The sequence below is a fragment of the Mycteria americana genome, chromosome 3 (genome assembly GCF_035582795.1).
Source record: "Mycteria americana isolate JAX WOST 10 ecotype Jacksonville Zoo and Gardens chromosome 3, USCA_MyAme_1.0, whole genome shotgun sequence".
Lineage (NCBI taxonomy): Eukaryota > Metazoa > Chordata > Aves > Ciconiiformes > Ciconiidae > Mycteria > Mycteria americana.
Window position 1 is genome coordinate 90,149,539 of NC_134367.1, and position 20,792 is coordinate 90,170,330.

Consider the following 20,792-nt stretch of genomic DNA (forward strand, 5'->3'; position numbering starts at 1 on the left):
AAAAGCAAACTTAGAGGGCGGGGGGAGCTACCAGATTAGAAATTTCCGTGTATTCATGCTTATGTACATGCTTCAGTATATTTGTGCTTACGTACATCTCAGGCTTTATTCATTGAAGTAACTTTATTAGCCACATACCAAGGAGTCCTGAATGGCGGGAAAGATTTTTTCATATATAGAAATTGATTTTTTACTTCACAGGAAAGGATTTAAAAAAAAAAACAACAACAACAACAACAAACAGCATACCTGATGACATTTCCTAATGTGGTTCGACTTAGATTTACAGGTATTCCTTCCTTCAATCTGTCTCTTTCAGATCCGGAGGATTTCTGCCTTTCGCTTCCTGCCAAGGCCATCGCATTTATAACTGACTGTTTGGTGATTGCTTCATCGAGAAAAATCTGTTAAAGTATGGTGGAAAAATGAGCAGGAAAAATGAGCAAATCCATTGCTCAGACATTATTAAGTAAGATACAGAAAATGAAACTCTGCAGAAACGCGGAGGAAATAGGTTGTGATAGTTACCAGTGTTGGAACATCTTCTATGTGAGGAGTTGCTTTCCGTCCGAGAACTGCAAAGGTGTGCCTAAAACCCAACGACCTACCGCCTCTCGGGACTGAGCAACAGGCAATACGCTCACCCCCTGCACCCGCAGAAAGGGAGCACGGAAACGCCCCTGGCTCCCAGCCTCCCCTGGCTGCAAAGATGTCGTCTCCCTCCCACTCCCGTTCCGGATGAGCCCAGGACTGGCCCTGCCTGCCGGGGCCGAGCAGCTTTCGCAGCTGCCGGCGCCAGCAGCCGTGGGGAGCTGAGCTCGCTTGTGCTGCAGAGAGGATGGGTCGTGCACGCCCGGGCCAGCCGGACCCCCCTCCTCCTCAGCCAGCCCCAGCCCAGGGCTGTCCTGTGTAAGCTGCTCTGCAGACACCTCCCGACCTCTGTCGACAGGGGACTTCAACAAAAACCGTAGTTCTGCTATCAGTCTGCCAAGGGGAAAACTTGGGGGAGCGACGATACGAGCAAGGCCACTCTCCAGAGCAGAGCCGCGAGCAGTCATCTCCCCTGGCACGGCCGCTCTGAGGTGGCTCGGCCACGCGTCAGCGGCAGCACCACGGCCACCCAGCACCCCTCCGCCTGGCCGGGGGCACGCACAGCGAGGACAGCAGGATTCGGGCCACGTGCCCCTCTGGGCTCATGTCTTTGCAGCTGCCCCACTGCGGCGTTCCCTTATGCGGGGTCAGGGGGGTGCCACAGACTGCCCCACGCTTGTGCCGCGCTCTATGAGCTTGCTGGCTACAGGGACGCTCGTTATGCTGAGCCCAGGAGTTCTGCACAGCGCTAACGGGCGAGCAGCAGCCACCAGCGAGAAACAGCAACTGTAGGTTATTTCTGGACACCAGTGAGACATTTTCGAAGACCACTTGTAATATTTGGGACATAGAGGATCTTACATACGGAGTCAACCTGCAAGCAGGCTGTGGGTTAGGGCCCCTCTGCCTTTGGCGATGCTCGCTCCGAGAGCAGCAGCGGTGGACAGGGTGCGAGCGCCAAAAACGTGGGCTGGCAGGGCTGACCCTGCAGCCCAGGGAGAGGAAGCCCAACATGCTCTCATCTGCTCGCTGTCATGCAGGCGGCAATAAGCAATGGCGGGTCTAGGGAAAACAGAGCCACCCTGGATTTTGTGTCTGCAGAAACTTGCACAAGTCCATTTTATGGTGCATCTAACGGGACTAAATTCATTAAGAGCGCTAAACAGCTATACTGAACAGTGGAAACACTGCCTGCACGCTACACCTGTTTGAATTGGATGGGGATGACCACGTGAGACTGACTGCTGGGTGGCATTCACGGTAGGCGTAGCTGCTGCTCTCATCCTGTTCCCTCGTTCCATTAACCTCTCAATCAAACCGTCCACATAAAAACCTTGCTGCTGGTCTTCTCTGGTCTTCTGGTCTTCTCTCTTGAGCCCGCCAGGCTTCCTGGACTTCGATAGTAAGTCTATGACCTGGGGAGAGAGATTTATAGTCAAAATTTGTTACTAGCATAAGAAAAAGTATTGTTACACTCAGTAAGGATAGAACAAAAATTCAGACAGACTACGGCTGAGCACGGGGTAGTTATTCAGGCTTTCGCATGTTTAGCAACTCATTCCCAGAGAGTTCCACTTTCCAGGGAAATTTCAGCTACACTGAGAGCTCACATCTGTAGACTTAAGATGTTTGCAAAATCCAGGATAAAGGCGTTACTTCCCTCTGCTTCTCTTATTGTCATTAGATGAGGAGTTTAAAAAAGCTTTTTCCATGAGCTGCTAAAACTAATGACGTTTGTTTTCCTGCGTATTCATTGTTTTCCTCTCTCTCCTGCCTAGTGCTTCAAATTTGTCTGAAATTGGCCACATGCCTCAAAACCAAGGAGGAGGAAGGTAGAGGGGAAAGTAGCCCACAAACAAGTGGCAAACTGTGTAACCCTCAGAAGGAAAGCAAAAAATTCAGTCCTCTGAGACCATCTTCAAAATCCCCTGCCAGCTTAAAGAGAAACAGATTACCCATTTTCAATTAGCAATGAGTCCTGTGTCCGCCAACATAAGGGACTAACAAGATGCTGTGGTTTAACCCCAGCCAGCAACTAAGCACCACGCAGCCACTCGCAGCTCACTCCGTCCCAGCGGGAGGGGGATGAGAATCGGAAGGGTAAAAGTGAGAAAACTCGTGCGTTGCGTTAAGAATGGTTTAATTATTGAAATAAAATTAACTAACACTACTACTAATAATAAATTGTAATGAAAAGGAAAACAATGAGAGAGAGAGAGAGAGAGAGAGGGGAAGAAAACTCAGGAAAAACAAGTGATGCAAGCACTCACCTCCCACCGACTGACCCCCAGCCAGTCCCCGAGCAGCGATCACTGCCCCCCGGCCACCTCCCCCCAGCTTATATACTGCGCATGACGTCCTATGCTATGGAATAGCCCTTTGGCCAGTTGGGGTCAGCTGTCCTGGCTGTGCTCCCTCCCAGCTTCTTGTGCGCCTGGCAGAGCTTGGGGAGCTGACAAGTCCCTGACTTAGTGTAAGCACTGCTTAGCGACAACTCGGTCATCGGTGTGTTACCACATTATTCTCATGCTAAATCCAAAACACAGCACTACTCCAGCTACTAGGAAGAAAATTAACTCGAAACCAGGACAGTATCCACCCCTTATTCTATACCATCTATGTCATGCCCGGGTCCCATACTTTCCAATACATTCCAATTAATCCCCACTGCTTTTCCTGTCTTTTGATATATACACACAGATATCATTCCCATATCACAGTATCTATGGGCCACCCCTCTACCATGTCCGTTGGGTTCATTTAATCCGTGACTTTGGGTTCCATCTGTCATAATAGTCTTTCAGGGCAGGGGAGATGGTGTGTGGTGTTGGATTGTTGCACGCTGAAGCCAGCTTTGGTTCTAAGTTCATTCTTCATTAATCTGGGTGATTCTCACTGTAGTACCATTGATATGGCATGTAACAACTATAGTAGTAATGACATAGAGTATGACGTAGCAATTAACATCATACAGTTCAAATCATTGGCTATTCTCACCCAAAATCAAGCCCCCTTGAGGTAGACAACAGACTTCCCCATCCTGCCGCATCACCCACCAAGCACACCCAGCTCCTTGAGCAAAAGCAACCCCATGAATGGGCTTGCCTTTGCCCAAGGCAGGAGTAACCCAGACTGTCTTCCCCAGCATATTTTTTACGTGCACTACAGGGACTTTATGCCCCTCTACAGTACATAAAAGTTTTGATTGGGCAGGGCCAGCTCAATTGGCAGATCCCCTACTGTTGACTAACCAGGTGGCCTTTGCTAAACGTGCATCCCAATGCCTGAACGTCGCACGACCGAACGTTGCTCTCAGCGTAGTCTTTAACTGTCTTAATCAAATTGGTATCATTTGATTTTCCCGAAGGCTGGTGCATGATAGGGGATGTGATATACCCACTCCGTGCCATGCTCTTTGGCCCAGGTGTCTATGAGGTTGTTTTGGAAACGAGTCCTGTTGTCCGACTCAGTTCCCTCTGGGGTGCCGTGTCACCACAGGACTTGCTCTTCAAGGCCCAGGAGAGTGTTCCAGGGGGTAGCATGGGGCACAGGATAAGTTTCCGGCCATCCGGTGGTTGCTTCCACCATGGTAAGCACATAGCGCTTGCCTTGGGGTTTTGTGGGAGTGTGATATAATCAATCCGCCAGGCCTCCCCATATTTATATTTCAGCCATCGTCCTCCATACCACATAGGCTTTAACCGCTTGGCTTGTTTGATTGCAGCGCGTGTTTCACATTCATGGATAACCTGTGCGATAGTGTCCATGGTTAAGTCCACCCCTCATTCACAAGCCCATCTATATGTTGCATCTCTTCCTTGATGGCCTCAGGTGTCACGGGCCCACCAAACTATGAATAATTCACCCTTATCTTGCCAGTCCAGATCCACCTGAGCCACTTCAATCTTAGCAGCCTGATCCACCTGCTGGTGGTTTCTATGTTCTTCAGTGGCCCCACTCCTGGGTACATGAGCATCCATGTGATGTACTTTTACAACCAGGTTCTCCACCCGGGCAGCAATATCTTGCTACAATGAGGCAGCCCAGATGGGTTTGCCTCTGCGCTGCCAGTTACTCTGCTTCCATTGCTGCAACCACCCCCACAGGGCATTTCACAGGATCACAGAATCGTATAGGTTGGAAAAGACCTTTAAGATCATTGAGTCCAACCATAAACCTAACACTACCAAGACCACCACTACACCATGTCCCTAAGCACCTCATTCAAACGTCTTTTAAATACCTCCAGGGACGGCGACTCAACCACTTCCCTGGGCAGCTTGTTCCAATGCTTGATAACCCTTTCAGGGAAGTAAAATTTCCTAATATCCAGTCTAAACCCCCCCTGGTGCAACTTGAGGCCATTTCCTCTTGTCCTATCGCTTGCTACCTGGGAGAAGAGACCAACACCCACCTCACTACAACCTCCTTTCAGGTAGTTGTAGAGAGCGATAAGGTCTCCTCTCAGCCTCCTTTTCTCCAGGCTACACAACCCCAGTTCCCTCAGCCGCTCCTCATCAGACTTCTGCTCCAGACCCTTCACCAGCTTCGTTGCCCTTCTCTGGACACGCTCCAGCACCTCAATGTCTCTTCTTGTAGTGAGGGGCCCAAAACTGAACACAGGATTCGAGGTGCAGCCTCACCAGTGCCGAGTACAGGGGCACGATCACTTCCCTAGTCCTGCTGGCCACACTATTTCTCATACAAGCCAGGATGCCATTGGCTTTCTTGGCCACCTGGGCACACTGCTGCCTCATATTCAGGCAGCTGTCAGTCAACACCCCCAGGTCCTTTTCTGCCAGGCAGCTTTCCAGCCACTCTTCCCCAAGCCTGTAGCGTTGCATGGGCTTGTTGTGGCCCAAGTGCAGGACCTTGCACTTGGCCTTGCTGAACCTCATACGATTGACCTCGGCCCATCGATCCAGCCTGTCCAGGTCCCTCTGCAGAGCCTTCCTCCCTCAAGCAGATCAACACTCCCAAACAACTTGGTGTCATCTGCAAACTTACTGAGGGTGCACTCGACCCCTTCGTCCAGATCACTGATAAAGATATTAAACAGGATGTCGTGGTTTAGCCCCAGCCAGCAGCTAAGCACCACGCAGCCGCTCGCTCACTCCCCCCTGGTGGGATGGGGGACAGAATCAGAAGAGCAAAAGTAAGAAAACTCGTGGGTTGAGATAAGAACAGCTTAATAATTGGAACAAAATAATAGTAATAATAATAATGAATTGTAATGAGAAGGAAAACAACAAGAGAGAGAGAGGAACAAAACCCAAGGGAGGGAAAAATAAAATAAAATAAAATAAAATAAAATAAAATAAAATAAAATAAAATAAAATAAAATAAAATAAATAAAATAAAAATAATACAACCGCTCACCACCCGCCGACCGACGCCCAGCCAGTCCCCGAGCAGCGATCGCTACCCCCCGGCCAAGTCCCCCAGTTTATATACTGAGTATGACGTCATATGGTATGGAATAGCCCTTTGGCCAGTTTGGGTCAGCTGTCCTGGCTGTGCCCCCTCCCAGCTTCTTGTGCACCTGGCAGAGTATGGGAAGCTGAAAAAGTCCTTCACCAGTGTAAACACCACTAAGCAACAGCCAAAACATCAGCGTGTTATAAATATTACTCTCATACTAAAATCCAAAACACAGCACTATACCAGCTAGTAGGAAGAAAATTAACTCTATCCCAGCTGAAACCAGGACACAGGAGGGGCCCCAACACAGAGCCCTGGGGAACACCGCTTGTGACCGGCCGCCAACTGGAGTAAACTCCATTCACCACCACCTTTTGGGCCTGGCAATCCAGCCAGTTCTTTACCCAGCAAAGAGTACATCCACAGCCTTCCCCTCATCCACTAGGCGGGTCACCTTGTCGTAGAAGGAGATCAGGTTGGTCAAGCAGGACCTGCCTTTCCTGAACCCATGCTGGCTGGGCCTGATCCCTTGGTTATCCTCTACATGCCGTGTGATGGCACTCAGGATGATCTGCTCCATCAGCTTCCCCGGTACCGAGGTCAGGCTGACAGGCCTGTAGTTCCCCGGGTCCTCCTTCTGGCCCTTCTTGTAGCTGGGCGTCACATTCGCTAATCTCCAGTCAACTGGGACCTCCCCAGTTAGCCAGGACTGCTGGTAAATGATGGAAAGGGGCTTGGTGAGCACATCTGCCAGTTCCTTCAGTACTCTCGGGTGGATCTGATCAGGCCCCACAGACCTGTGAGTGTCTAAGTGGTGCAGCAGGTCACTAACCATTTCCCCCTGGATTATGGGGGCTCCATTCTGGTCCCCGTCCCTATCTTCCAACTCGGGGGGCTGCGTACCCAGAGAACAATTGGCCCTGCTATTAAAGACTGAGGCAAAGAAGGCATTAAGTACCTCAGCCTTTTCCTCATCCTTGGTCACTGTGTTCCCTCCCCTGTCTACTAGGGGCTGGAGATTCTCTTTAGCTCTCTTTTTGCTGCTAATGTATTTGAACAAGTATTTTTTATTGTCTTTTACGGCATAGCCGGATTGAGCTCTAGTTTGGCTTTGGCCCTTCTAATTTTCTCCCTGCACAACCTCGCTACACCTTTGTAGTCCTCCTGACTTGCCCGCCCCTTCTTCCAGAGGTCGTAGACTCTCCTCTTTTTCCTGAGTTCTAGCCAAAGCTCTCTAGTCAGCCAGGCCGGTCTTCTTCCCCACTGGCTCATCTTTGGCACCTGGGCACAGCCTGCTCCTGTGCCTTTAGGACTTCCTCCTTGAAGAATGTCCAGCCTTCCTGGACTCCTTTGCCCTTTAGGGCTGCCTCCCAGGGGACTCTCTCGACCAGTCTCCTAACAGGCCAAAGTCTGCCCTCCGGAAGTCTAAGGTGGCAGTTCTGCTGACCCCCCTCCTCGCTTCTCCAAGTATCAAAAACTCTATCATTTCGTGATCACTCTGCCCAAGACAGCCTCCAACCATCACATGGCTCACAAAGTCCTTCTCTGTTCGTGAACAAGAGGTCCAGCGGGGCACCTTCCCTAGTTGGCTCGCTCACCAGCTGTGTCAGGAAGTTATCTGCCACATGCTCCAGGAACCTCCTCGACTGTTTCCTCTCTGCTGCCTTGTATTTCCAGCAGACATCCACAAGAACGAGGGATAGCGATCGTGAGGCTTATCCCAGCTGCTTATAGAATAGTTCGTCTGTTCGTCTGACAGAATTTGCCTTCTGTCTATAGAATAGTTCCCTGTTTGCCAGTCCTGTTCGTGTGCTCCTGGTCACTCGTGCTGCCTGGGGGCTGCTCTCGTACGCGAGGGGAATTTGCCACCATCCCTGAGACAGCATAGAGAGAGAGCACTGGCCACTTTCCTCAGACAGCAATGTCTAAAGCTAGCTGCATGGCCTTCGCTTCTGCAGACTGGCTCGATTCACCATCTCCTTCAGCAGTTTCTACCACTTGTCGTATAGGACTCCATACAGCAGCTTTCCATCTCCGATGCTTCCCTACAACACGACAGGACCCATCAGTGAACAGGGCATATTGCTTCTCATTTTCTGGTAGTTTGTTGTACAGTGGGGTCTCCTCAGCACGCGTCACCTCCTGCTCTGGCGATATTCCAAAATCTTTGCCTTCTGGACAGTCCATGATCGTTTCCAAGATTCCTGGGCAACGGGGGTTTCCTATTCGAGCCCGTTGTGTGATCAGTGGGACCCACTTACTCCACGTAGCATCCGTTGCACGATGTGTAGAGGGGACCCTCCCTTTGAACATCCAGCCCAGCACCGGCAGCCGGGGTGCCAGGAGGAGCTGTGCTTCAGTACCAACCACTTCTGAAGCAGCTCAAACCCCTTCATATGCTGCCAATATCTCTTTCTCAGTTGGAGTATAGCGGGCCTTGGATCCTCTCTATCCCCGACTCCAAAACCCTAAGGGTCCATCTCGAGTCTCTGCTGGTGCTTTCTGCCAAAGGCTCCAGGTAGGGCCATTCTCCCCAGCGCGGTGTAGAGCATATTTTTCATATCTTGTCCTGCCCAGACTGGCCCAAGGGCTACTGCATGAACTATCTCCCCTTTAATTTGTTCAAAGGCTTGTCGTGGCTCAGGGCCCCATTTGAAATTGTTCTTCTTCCGGGTCACTTGATAGACAGGGCTTACGATCAGACTGTAATTTGGAATATGCCTTCTCCAAAAACCCACAACGCCTAAGAAAGCTGCTGTATTGCCCCAAATATTGTTGATGACGATGTCATCAACATAGTGCAGATATTCCAGAGCTTCACCCTGTTCGACTACCCCTGGGGCAGTCGATTCCAAGTGTACTGAACGCCCCTCCAAGTGAAAGCAAACTGTGGCCCGCACTCTGCTGCCAAAGGGATTGAGAAAAACGCATTAGCGATATCAGTTGTAGCATGCCATTTGGCTGCCTTTGACCCCAGTTCATATTGAAGTTCCAGCATGTCCAGCACAGCAGCAAGCGGCGGCAACATGACTTCGTCCAGGCCACGATAGTCTACTGTTAGTGTCTACTCTCCATTAGACTTTTGCACTGGCCATGTAGGACTGTTAAAAGGTGAGCGAGTGTTCCTGATCACTCCTTGGCTCTCCAGTCAACGATTCAGCTTATGGATGGGAATCAGGGAGTCTCAGTTGGTGCGATATTGCCGCAGGTGCACCGTTGTGGTAGTGATTGGCACCTGTTGTTCTTTGACCTTCAGCAACCCCACAACAGAAGGGTCCTCTGAGAGAGCAGGCAATGTGGACAGCTGTTTACTTCCACTCCTGTGGGTCTGATGAGCCAGGCCATCGAATCCACACAGTCCAGTAAGCCCAGTTGTCCCTTTCCTCCACCTGGCTGGAGGCAGGGCCCCTCTAGTCCTGGTCATAGTATTCATTACCCACTTCTTGTAAATACGAGTCAGGAGTTCCTTCATTAAAGTCAGGAGTAAGATCAGCCCTTCTACTCTGTCTGGGGAACTGCCCACTGGAAACTGGAGCAGCAATTTTCCTGGAAGAACCCCCTTGTGTGATTGTTTTTCCTTGCAACTCACGTACCCGCGCCTCTAGGGTCGAGGGAGATTTTTCCATTCCACTTCCTCATGTCCCCTCTGTGGTCACGCAGGTAAAACCACAGGGTGCCCGTGGTGTGTACCCTCTATATCCTCTCCCTTGAGCAGAAGAACGCTGGCTCCTAATAGCTGAGATACTGGTCCGTACAGGTGGGGAGTAGGACCTATCCTCTTTGAGTTGCTGGACCTCCCAGGACAGTTTCTCCACAGCCGAGATGAGGGAGGAAGAGATACTTCCTTCGTATTCCTGGAGCTGGCCAGCCAATTCATCCACCGTTGGTCCCTCTCCATCTTTCCAGGCCATTACTGCCAATGAGCTGGCATATGACACTGGTGCGCTCCGTACCAACTTCTGCCACATGGGTCGTGTGCACTGGACTTCATCTGGATCTTTGGATAACTGCTCGATGTCCAGGTCACCATAATGACCTGGTGGCTAATGGCTAATTCCCTCAGGTACTGGATACCTCTCTCCACGGTGGTCCATTTGCCTGGGCGATATGTAACATCTTCCTTGAATGGTTATCTTTCCTTCATACCTGACAGAAGTCACCTCCAGAGGCTGAGGGCCTGTGCCCCTTTCCAATCGCTTTGTCAGTGCCCCCTTCCCTAGAAAGAGATCCCAGCTCTTTGGCTTCCCTACTCTCTAATTCCAGGCTACTGGCCCCATTATCCCAGCATCCGAACAGCCAGGTGACAATGTGCTCACCTGGACAATGGCTGAAATCTTTTTGCATGTCTCGCAGCTCACTCAGGGATAGGGATCGGGTGGTTTCCGTCTCGTTTACGAGTTCTTCCTCCTCCTCTCCTCGTGATGGCCCTGCTTTTTGATCCTCCCTTACTAAACGAGCTGACTTTTGCTTCCAACATTTCTCCTTGTGTACGGGGGTGACTGATACTGGCACGGGTTGGTTCTCTGGTTCAGCCGCAGTGCCAGGCGCCGGGGCTGGAGTAGCCGCAGTGCCTGTCGGTTTGTTTTCCCTCTCTTCTCCCTGAGGGTGCTGCATAATACCGAGGAGTGTTTGGTAGATAGTAGCCAAGGCCCAGCACAGTGCGATCAGTTGCGTCTCTTTGGAATAACTACGGCATTTTTTTTTTTCAAGCATTCTATCACTTCATCAGGATCCTGGAGTTGTTGGGGAGTGAAGTTCCAGACCACTGGAGGTGAGAAGTTCTCTAAGTACCTGCCCGTATTCTCCCACATGCCGTGCCACCCATGACCCTCCAGCCTCGGGGCAGATCTCTGGGTGATCTTTTAAAATAGTTGTTTAACCCTGAACAAGGCCTGAAACACATTCAGAAGACAGAGCAATAGCAGCATGCTGGCTTGAACATCCCAGGGGTATGCAACATTCTCGAGAGCTGGTGGCACTAGCCTGGAGGAGAAAGGGAAGGTGAAAGAACGGGGGAAACCATCCTCCCCGTCTTCCCCCTAGACTGGGTCTCCGAGGAGAAAAGCTGTGAGGAGAAAGAAAGGAGTGGAAGGAGAAAGCGTGTCATTATTAATAGTTTCGAGAGATGGCGCCCGAGGTGCGGAGATGACGGCAGTACCAACTACAACTTCCCAATCGGTTTTTTGACCAGTGACGTTATCGTCTCATAAGCCGATGTTACACGGTACAGTAAAATGATAGTCCTGACCCATCTCCCAGAAGTGACAAACCGCACCGCCGGGAACACATACTGCAAGTGCGTATCTTACATCATACAACCATGCGCGCAAATGACAAACCATTGTGACCAGCGACTATTAAACTAAAAAAATGAATGCTTATAACGCATTTATTTTAACATGCTCTGGTCAGATCTGTCGTTATCTCAACCCTTCATACCCCACGTTGGGTGCCAAAGAGGACTGTCGTGGTTTAACCCCAGCTGGCAACTAAGCCCCACACAGCCGCTCGCTCACTGCCCTGCGGTGGGAGAGGGGAGAGAATCAGAAGGGTAAAAGTGAGAAAACTCATGGGTTGAAATAAGAACAGTTTAATAATTGAAATAAAACATAATAATAATAATAATAAATAATAATAACAATACATTGTAATGAGAAGGAAAACAACAGAAGAGTGAGAGAGGAAGAAAACTCAGGAAAAACAAGTGATGCAAGCACTCACCTCCCACCGACTGACCCCCAGCCAGTCCCCGAGCAGCGATCACTGCCCCCCGGCCACCTCCCCCCAGCTTATATACTGCGCATGACGTCCTATGCTATGGAATAGCCCTTTGGCCAGTTGGGGTCAGCTGTCCTGGCTGTGCTCCCTCCCAGCTTCTTGTGCGCCTGGCAGAGCTTGGGGAGCTGACAAGTCCCTGACTTAGTGTAAGCACTGCTTAGCGACAACTCGGTCATCAGTGTGTTATCAACATTATTCTCACGCTAAATCCAAAACACAGCACTACTCCAGCTACTAGGAAGAAAATGAATTCTATCCCAGTCGAAACCAAAAAGGAGCAAAATACAGAAAGGAGAAAGAAGAAAAGTACTACAAGGGATGAAAGAGGTAAAGAAAGTTAAAGAGGTAGGTAAAGAAAGTTAAAGAGGTAGGTAAAGAAAGTAAAGGTTTTTTTAAAAAAAAGTTTACTAAAATGTAACATTTTTGGTTCTCGTGTTAGGGATCAATTAATTATGCCTGTGACTAATTATCACTTTAGGGTTTGTCTGTAAATCGAGCTGTACTACATCAGCTTTTTATTCAACACTATTTTATAGGATCCAGTATGGCTTGTACTGTGAGTTGCTCCATATACTCACCGTTTCTATTTTTGCTAATTTGAAATTGACTAAGTCTTTTTAAAAGTACAACCTGGAAAGATCTTGGAAATAAATGACACTCCTTGACCAAGATCACAAAAGACCTCTCTGTAAAAAAACGATCGAGTGCCTCCTCTTCATAGCTGAGCAAGCAAATGCATACACAAGCACTGCTGTCCGGTAGGAGTGCCCCCACTAATAGCTTAAGTTAGGAATCAAGTTTTGCAAACACACTTGAAAGTAATACTGAGTTCCAGGGTGACAGAAATGTAGATAAAAGCTAGCTAGTGCTTCAGACCAGTAAACTGATAAATGCCAGTCATTTGCATTACACTTACATGGATGTTAATAACGGGAGATAAGCAAGCTGACCACTCTACAACTGTGTATTAGCCAAAACTGCTTTTAGTTGGTTCTTTGAATAGTCTTACCTGGCCTGCAAAACTGTTGGATCCTGCTGAGATGAGCATACCATTCTCGTCCTTCAGGAAGCTACTATGAGGCCAACAGGCCAGATCAAAAGTAAAGGATTTCCTGTGCCCTGGATTCCCAGGGTCATATGTGCTTGCGCTGTTGGTGTTTGTAGGAATCACACCCCTACTTCCTGCATCCTTCTCTCTCTGTGTATTAAAATGACAATTGTAGTATCAAAATACCAGCAACCAGTCATCCACTCATCGTTCCTGGTTTAGTCTCATCAGTAAGTGTAACTTGCATTTTTCCCTCTACCTCCCATGCTGGGCATCCGCATAGGACGGTGCGCTGCAAAATGCATTTCATTTTAGGAACAGCTTTAGTTCAGAAGGAACCACGGTACGTTGATCTCCAAGCATACCAGAGACACTCATCTTCTTGACTACTTTGGCGAAAAAAGCATTCCTGGAACGGAAACCCAGAAGTTTTGCACAGAAGACAAAAGTACAAGCAAAATAAGAAACACATGCTATCTTATTACTTGAAATTTTATTATTTCATCGTATTTTCAGATTGGCCTAGACTAATTACCTTACAAGCATTGCCTAACAACTCATGACAAACTATGGATTGGCTTCTGCCTGGAGCTTGTGTTTTCTCCACCAGAAATCAACAACTAAGCTATTTATGAGTAGTTACATGGGAACTGATGCAATTGCAGCAAATCAATTTATTGTGCTGACAACCCTGAGAGTAGTCTTCCATGAGAGGAGGTTCCAATGGGGGATTAAACGACTTAGTTATCTGTGGCCTTAATTGCACACTGGGCATGCTCTTGTAATACGTTCTGCTAAAATTCGTAGTATTTCACCACGTCGTGATGGGTTTCTGCCTTCACGCAGCAACGGCCTGCCACCAGGTCCTTGGGGGAAGGCCTCCTCCCCTGTGCTCTCCTCCGATACTGACCGTCTCTTTCTGCCCCGACGCCCTGTCCTTACTGTAGTCCTGGGTGTGGCTGATTCCTCAGTTGGCTGTGCAGGCGTTTGCTCAGGAGTATCCATTTTTTCTGGTTCAGCATGTGGAACTCTTCTTCTTCTTCTCCTAGGAGTATCAAGGACTTCCACCTTCCCACCTGAATGTATGTCTTCCTGAGCAGAGAGAGATGCTGTGTCTGCCAAGAGATTTTGTGCCCCCTTCCTAGCACTTCTTCTAGGAGTGACAGGCAGTTTAAATTCTGTTTGAGGAAGCGATGATTTAGACACATCAAGGTCAGAATTTTCTGAAACTTCTGATGAACTCTTCTTTCTTCTTCTGCCTCTTTTAGCTGGCACAGGTAAAAGGACTTGGTCACTAGGCTGCACCTCTTGATCCTTGACAATATTTCCAGTAACTTGTAAATTAATGCTTTTCGGTTTTCTTGCACTTCTACCGGGACTGACTGCCGGCTTTATCTTCTGATCAGTGTCAACCTGGCCAGTTGCTTGATCTCCTGCTGAACTTTTTCCTCCTCTAGGCCTTTTGGGAGTAGCAGAAGCAATAAGGCTACCTTCAGCAACAGAAGTTTCCTCATTAGCCTCTTCCAAGAGCTCAGAGGCAGCTTCCTTTGCCCTCCTGAATCCTCTTCTTGGAGTAACGGCTGTGGACTGCGTACTGACGGACAACGCTCGTCCATCAGAATGGCTGCTTTCTCCTTTTTCGGAATTAGTCGGTTTAGGCTTCCTACCTCTCCTAGGAGTCACAGGTATCACAGGTATTTGCTCATCTTGAGCATCTTGTTCTGTTTGAAGACGAGAAGTCTCAGATGCTTCTTTCGTTCGCCTGGTACTCCTCCTAGGAGACAGTCCTAACAAAAGTGGCTTGTCTCTCTTCAGTAGTTGCTGAGCGCCTGCCGATGCAATACTTAGACCTCTACTCGGTTGTCCCCTTGTGCGGGTTCTCGGAGTGATGACGTACTCTACTTGCTGTATGCTGGTTTCATCCTCCACTCCTTCTGGCACAGTTGTTAAGGGAGCTTTTGCCTTCTGGAATCTAGCTACCTTTTTACCTATGTTTTCATGAATAGGTTGTTCTACCACTTCAGAGGTAAAGTCTTTACTTCTTGTGTCTTTGATTACATCCAGCAAGTTCTCAGCAATAGCTACCTTAATGGGTTCAGGCACGTATGGCAGCGACTCTGCAATATTTTGAGATTCCTGATCACTAGTTACAGTGGACACTGAGTTTGTAACATGTTCTTGCTTTTCAGTATTTCCAAAACTGTTCACAGGTTTTTCCTCTGTTGCTGTGCCAGCCGCTTTAGAAGCATCTACTAACGTAGGGTCTCCCGTCTCCGCTTCACCTTCTTCTGCTTCCAAGAATAAAGTGAAATTACTCTGAGATAGAAAATGCTCTCCATCTCCCTCAGCTGCATCGCATTCGCCATCTTTGTTACCAGGCAAATCACATGCAGCCCGTTGCTCTGTACTGTCATAGCTGTACTGAAGATTGCCTGATGGGTGGTGTTCACTATATGGTGATGTTTCAGGTGCTTCTTCGGAGGCTTGTGCCTTAACCGCACTCTCTTCAATAACCTGAAGTTAAGAAATGTCTGTTAATGCATTACTAATTACCAGACAGACTAACTTCAAAGTGAGCTAGATGAAACTGAGGAGAGTGAAATGCTGCTTTTCCTTTCAGATCACCACTGAATGTAAAGTTAGAAACGTACAATGTACTCTCTACTACAGCTAAAAGCTTATGCGTTTAAGGGACAGAGAACAGAGTATTCGGTGTATGCAGTCACATGCTCCATTTCTGATAGTTCTGTTCACGACTAACGAGTTGCCGCCACCCGTGAACAAAGTGAGCAGTTTTACAATCCAAGCGGTAGACACAACTGGCAGTAATCATCACATTGCAGTACTCCCTGGCCTGACCACAAATCCACACAGAGTGACCGACTCTGCATCTAACAGGGTAAAATACAGTTATGGCCCCAAAGTTTAAAGTTGCAGTCACAACAGCTGTCACCGCAACACGCCGTCAAACTGGCCAGGTGTCACAGCCGACAACTCAGGACTGCACTTTAAGGAATCACTTGGATTGCATGAGACAACACGTATATTCTAAATACCTCCGTCTCGTGTTTTGTAGTTCCCTGTACTGAGCAATTAGTCTTTCCTTCTAGACCCACATGAGATACTCAAGCTTTTATGTTGAGAACAAAAGTACTATCTGTTACCTATTTCCAGTGACTCAAATGGCCCAGATAATTTAATCAACGTGTAGGGACCTTTGCCCAGCCCTCTAAGTGACAGCGATAGCCAACGATGGCAGAAGGAAGAAGCCGCTCAGCAGGAGTCTCCATAGAATCTGCTTATTCTCTTGCCTCCTGCCTTGTCAAAAGTTGCGAAAGCATCACGTTATAGCAACATGCCTTGCTTCAAAACTGAATTCAAGACGTGCGAGTCCGCATAAACTTTCCTTTTATGCTTACAAATCTGCAAACAGGAAAGCAGTAAGTAGGTTGTTCTAAATTCGGGGGAGGTAGACAAGCCCAAACCAGATGTTTACATCTAAATCAGTAAGAACCAGTTACAACAAAAGCAGAAAAACCTCCACTGTACTGCTACATGAATGACTGCAGGAGCTTTGTGACCGTCTCAGGTACCTGCTCCCTTCTTCTCATCACAAATTTTCCATCTACTCCCATGAGTGATTTATGTATTCCCAAGTCTATAATCATCTTCTCTACAGCGTCGTCCTAAATCCCAAAGCTGAGACCAGCTAAATAAGTAAGTGACTGCCTATTTAACTTCATCTGAAATCTGGGACACTGAAAAGCACTGTCCCTTACTTAAGACCAATGTCTGTGTGGTACGCCTGCCTTTCAGTTTGTATTTCACTCTGGCTAGTGTTAATTCCTGTGACTATAATCCTACAGGAATTTGACGCTCTACTCCGTATGGTACTTAGAGGACATCCACAAGGACTCCAAATACCTCATCAGCCCCAGCAGAAGCAAGGAAGAACCTGGGGAAAAACCTGGGACAACTGGAGAAGCTCTAGTTCTCGTTTTCAGTCCATGCGAACAACCTTTTAAGATTCATATTGTACAAGTTTAGATGTTAAAAAAACATGGGGTTACAGAAAAAAAAAAAACAAAAACAACCCCCAAAAGCCCAAGAGTTTTAAGTAGCTGGAAATATCTTGACACTGAAATTAACTCATTCCTGGGAATTCTGTTTATGTTAATCAGGAACAAATAGTAAAGGACTGAAGCACCTAAACCATTCTGAAAATGAGTTTGGTTCCCACGTCATATTGTCATTCGCTAAATGGCCCCCAGTATCGAAAAGCTGCACTCCCCAGCTTTTCTTATTGCCTTTAACATCAAAACTATTTCTTTTTTAAGTCAAATAAGAAACGTTTAAGTTCTAGAAAACCAAGCGAACGCATGGGTATTTTAAAAAATAGGTTAGGCACTTTTTGGTACTAGTACAGCTCTCAAAGGCCCAAGTCTTGACAGGTTCCATTCTCTGCTGTAGGGACAGGAAACGCATAGGAGAAAAATGTACCTGCCCTTACGTAATGAGGTTTTAACTTGTGCTAGCCAGCTAAAGAAACGGAGACACTTTGGGGTGCCTTCTAATTGTCAGTAAGACAGGACTGCCCTCAAGTTGCAAAATGGGAAAATAGTTTACTTACATGAATTTCCTCTGTTTTAGGAAGACTGTTAGAAACAGTTCTTTCTTCCTGCGGAAAAGGAACATTTTCTTCAACTTCAGCTGCTTCTCGGTTACCTTCTTTAGGTAAATCCACACGCTTCCCCTCCAGGCGATTTTCTGAAGGAGTACTGACCATAGCCTCACTGTCAAGGATACTTATCACAGCTGGAAGAGATTTATATCATTGTAACTTATCTGCTATGTAAAAGACTCGGGTTTAAGCAACAGCAAGTAACAGGGGGAACAGGAGCCAACAGTACAGTTCTCCATCCTGCCACATCTATTGGGCTTTCTCCAAAACCTAGAAGCCAGAACTGTCTGTCTGTAAAGGAGGCAGCCCCACAATATGGAGGAGGAAAAAAAAAACAAAAACAAAAAGAAAAAAGAAAAAGGGGAAGGGGAAAATCAGCTGGCAAGTCCATGGACAAAAAGAACAGCAGAGGAAAGGGTGGCTGGAAAGGCACACTGATAGCTGCTGCTTCTTCACAGCCGGAATACCGAGGATGCATCATCTTTTAAAATAGGGACTCAAGCAGCAGATCCCCACAGCACACAAATGAGTAGTGGGGTACAACATTCAAATAAATACTGAACGCTCCTTCTCATAGTCTACATTCTACCCGTTTTCTCAAAATCTTTGTCAAGAAGAGGAACATTCAGTGTGCGTTTTCGACAAGGACTTTCTCTGAGGAGGGTATTCTCTCTACAGTTGAATGAAAGTTAGCAGTAACATGCCAGTAGTACTTCAGTCCGAGACACCTCTCGTGGTATGGCAAACTCCACATTTTACTTTACTAAGGAGTTCAGCTACCTTAACTCACACAACATCTCCAACATACTGTACATACATGCACTGTCTGCCTCCGGGGATTCAGAAAGCTGTGCGTTTGTTGCAACTGCTATGGCTTTTTCTTCTGACGCAGAGGGCGTTGGGGACTCCTCCTGGTTGGTTTCACTTCATGAACAGAAAGAGAGAAATTCATCATACAGCTTCAAAACAAACCTTGAAGAGCTTTACACGTTACTTTCTCACTGTGAAATCTTCACGTTTCCAAACAGAAAAAATTAAGAAAAATTAGAAATGCCTTTACCAACACAGCTACAGGCAATTTGTGGCTCATTTTATGCCATGACCCAAGAACTTACTTAACATTCTGCCCAGCTACCTAACACTACATAATAACATAACAACAGAGTTGTATTAAAGAATAATATATTATTTGTCTTCTGTGGAAAGAGTGCAACTGCTATATGCGAGGTTCAGAAGAAACCGAACAAACGTTTGCACCCGTGTGCGTTACCACTTGAAATTAAGGGTTATTTCATGGCTGACATTCTGTCTTTATCACTAAGCAGTTGCAGCTTTTAAAGTACCTGGCGAGAAAACTGCTTCCCTTGCCATGAACCAATAGATGCTAACTGAGCACACACAGAAAACAAGTGCATAAAATACTGCCAGAAAGTATTCAAACCCCCAAAGAAACCCACTAAGGTTACAGGAATGCCAGGTGCAATTTGTAGCTACAGGAGTTTCAGACAAAAGCAGGGCTTACGTTCACAGTATCTGCTTAGTAACCCTCACACTGTAAAAAGGTGTATACAGCCTGGTGAATGGAGTCTTTATCGCCATACTTTGGGGTCTGCCATGATTTGAGAAAAAAGGCTCAAATTGACAGCGACTCAGTTGGACTTCTAGTCATGCCAAACCAGTTGTTCTGGTCACAGACAGAAAGGAATAGAAAAGCCCTTATATAGGAGAACACAGGAAAGAACCAATACCAGGTCAGAATCATGGCTTTCAAACGCAGGAAAGCCAGCAGTTACATGTTGTGTGAACCCAAAGACGTATCTATTTCATAAACTTACCCCTCACTGGCACTCCCAAAAGTAGCAGCCTCCGCAGCTTTAAACACCAATTTACCATCCTCAGGAAGGGTAAGACATTCAGCATTTGACTCTTCCACAAACCCTACAAAAAGAGACAGGTGGATGACTTCCCTGTTGCACTTAACATCACTTCTTTTAAAAGGCTCATAGGATTTTGAAGTGAGCCTTTATGCATGTCATCTAGGATAGTGATCTAACAAAATAATGCTACCGAGACTTCAAATGCACAGAAGGTCTGAATTTGTCTTTCCAGGAAAACAAGAAGTCTGATGTACAATTTCAGGCAAGAAAACAACGTCACCAAAGATATCAAAATAGCAAAGAAACATTGATATTCTGCTTGCAAACTAAACTCGGTACGTTACTGACCTAATACATAAAAACTGCAGAAAACATCCCTCCTTCTTACAATTGGGGAGTAAGTGTTCTTATTTCTCTTTGGATATTTCTCTCATTCCAGCAATGCTGCTTTCCTTTCTTGACTCCATTTCCCCTCTTCTACAAGAAGGCGTCTAAGGACTTTTCTTGTTCTTTTCTCTAGAGGTTGACTGGTGGTGTTGAAACCCAACTGCTTGCTAACCTGGTTTGCTCTCAACAGGTTCCATTTTAGACACATCCTCCTTTGCTTCTTTGTTCCTACTGTCTGCTTCCTCCACATCCAGCAATTACCTTTGCAGGCAGTGTGCAGGACTGGGGTAACTTTGCTAGCTCAGGCCAAACAAGAGCTGTACTGACTGCCCTCTAGTGCTTCCAGGGTACTGAAATTGTACAGAACTGTTTGTACCATAGTCCAGCAACGACCAAGTTTCTTCATAAGGTTATTCTTTAGTGATTAGCGCCTCACCATTCTTTTTAACGAAAAGCACCTTTGATTTCTTGTCCCAATATGAGACATCTACAGGAGGACAGGCAAAAGTTTTGAGCTCTCTTCCTAGAAACACTCAGCTCTGGAGATGAGTGTACATGGAGTCCGTATCTGGGCAAGCCTGTTATTTCAAAAGAAAAGGAGCTGAGGAACTTCAATAGCAACAATCACTCTCCAGGACCCTCCAGAATCAGCTCAGACTTCGGACTGAATCCGGCTGCATATGATGCACTGATCCTGGAGTACACGCTCACTGCTAGGAACCGTTTCAAGACCTCAGCCACAGAACTCTGACACTTGCATACCTGTCCCAGGAAGAGCAAACTTCTTTTATAAAAAAGGAGTTGAGCGGACCGAGCTCTGTTTGTCAAATACTGACTGTAGCTGTGTTTGCACATCTCCCTGTTCCTGCACTACTTTCATTCCCAGCTCTTCATCACTGCTCACCAGCTAGTGAGCTACATCTCATCTGCCAGCAGACCTGCTCGTATGAACACTCAAGCCAGCTGGACTGGCTTGAATGAGTTGAATTGAGCTGAATTACCAAGGACC

At 47.2% G+C, this 20,792-nt stretch overlaps 1 protein-coding gene across 1 annotated transcript in view; it reads right to left on the bottom strand.

Moving 5' to 3' along the window:
• Nucleotides 1-1,098: 1,098 nt before the first annotated feature.
• LOC142407559 (protein ELYS-like) overlaps nucleotides 1,099-20,792 on the bottom strand; it is a 54,519-nt gene continuing 34,825 nt past the window's right edge. Inside the window, exons 30-38 of the mRNA XM_075497181.1 lie at nucleotides 19,355-19,457; nucleotides 18,337-18,443; nucleotides 17,469-17,653; nucleotides 13,607-15,352; nucleotides 13,186-13,247; nucleotides 12,800-12,863; nucleotides 3,843-3,959; nucleotides 1,851-2,006; nucleotides 1,099-1,620 (exon numbers count right to left, since the gene is read on the bottom strand). Coding sequence (XP_075353296.1) covers nucleotides 1,099-1,620; nucleotides 1,851-2,006; nucleotides 3,843-3,959; nucleotides 12,800-12,863; nucleotides 13,186-13,247; nucleotides 13,607-15,352; nucleotides 17,469-17,653; nucleotides 18,337-18,443; nucleotides 19,355-19,457 — 3,062 coding nt within the window. The remainder of the gene's footprint in view (nucleotides 1,621-1,850; nucleotides 2,007-3,842; nucleotides 3,960-12,799; nucleotides 12,864-13,185; nucleotides 13,248-13,606; nucleotides 15,353-17,468; nucleotides 17,654-18,336; nucleotides 18,444-19,354; nucleotides 19,458-20,792) is intronic.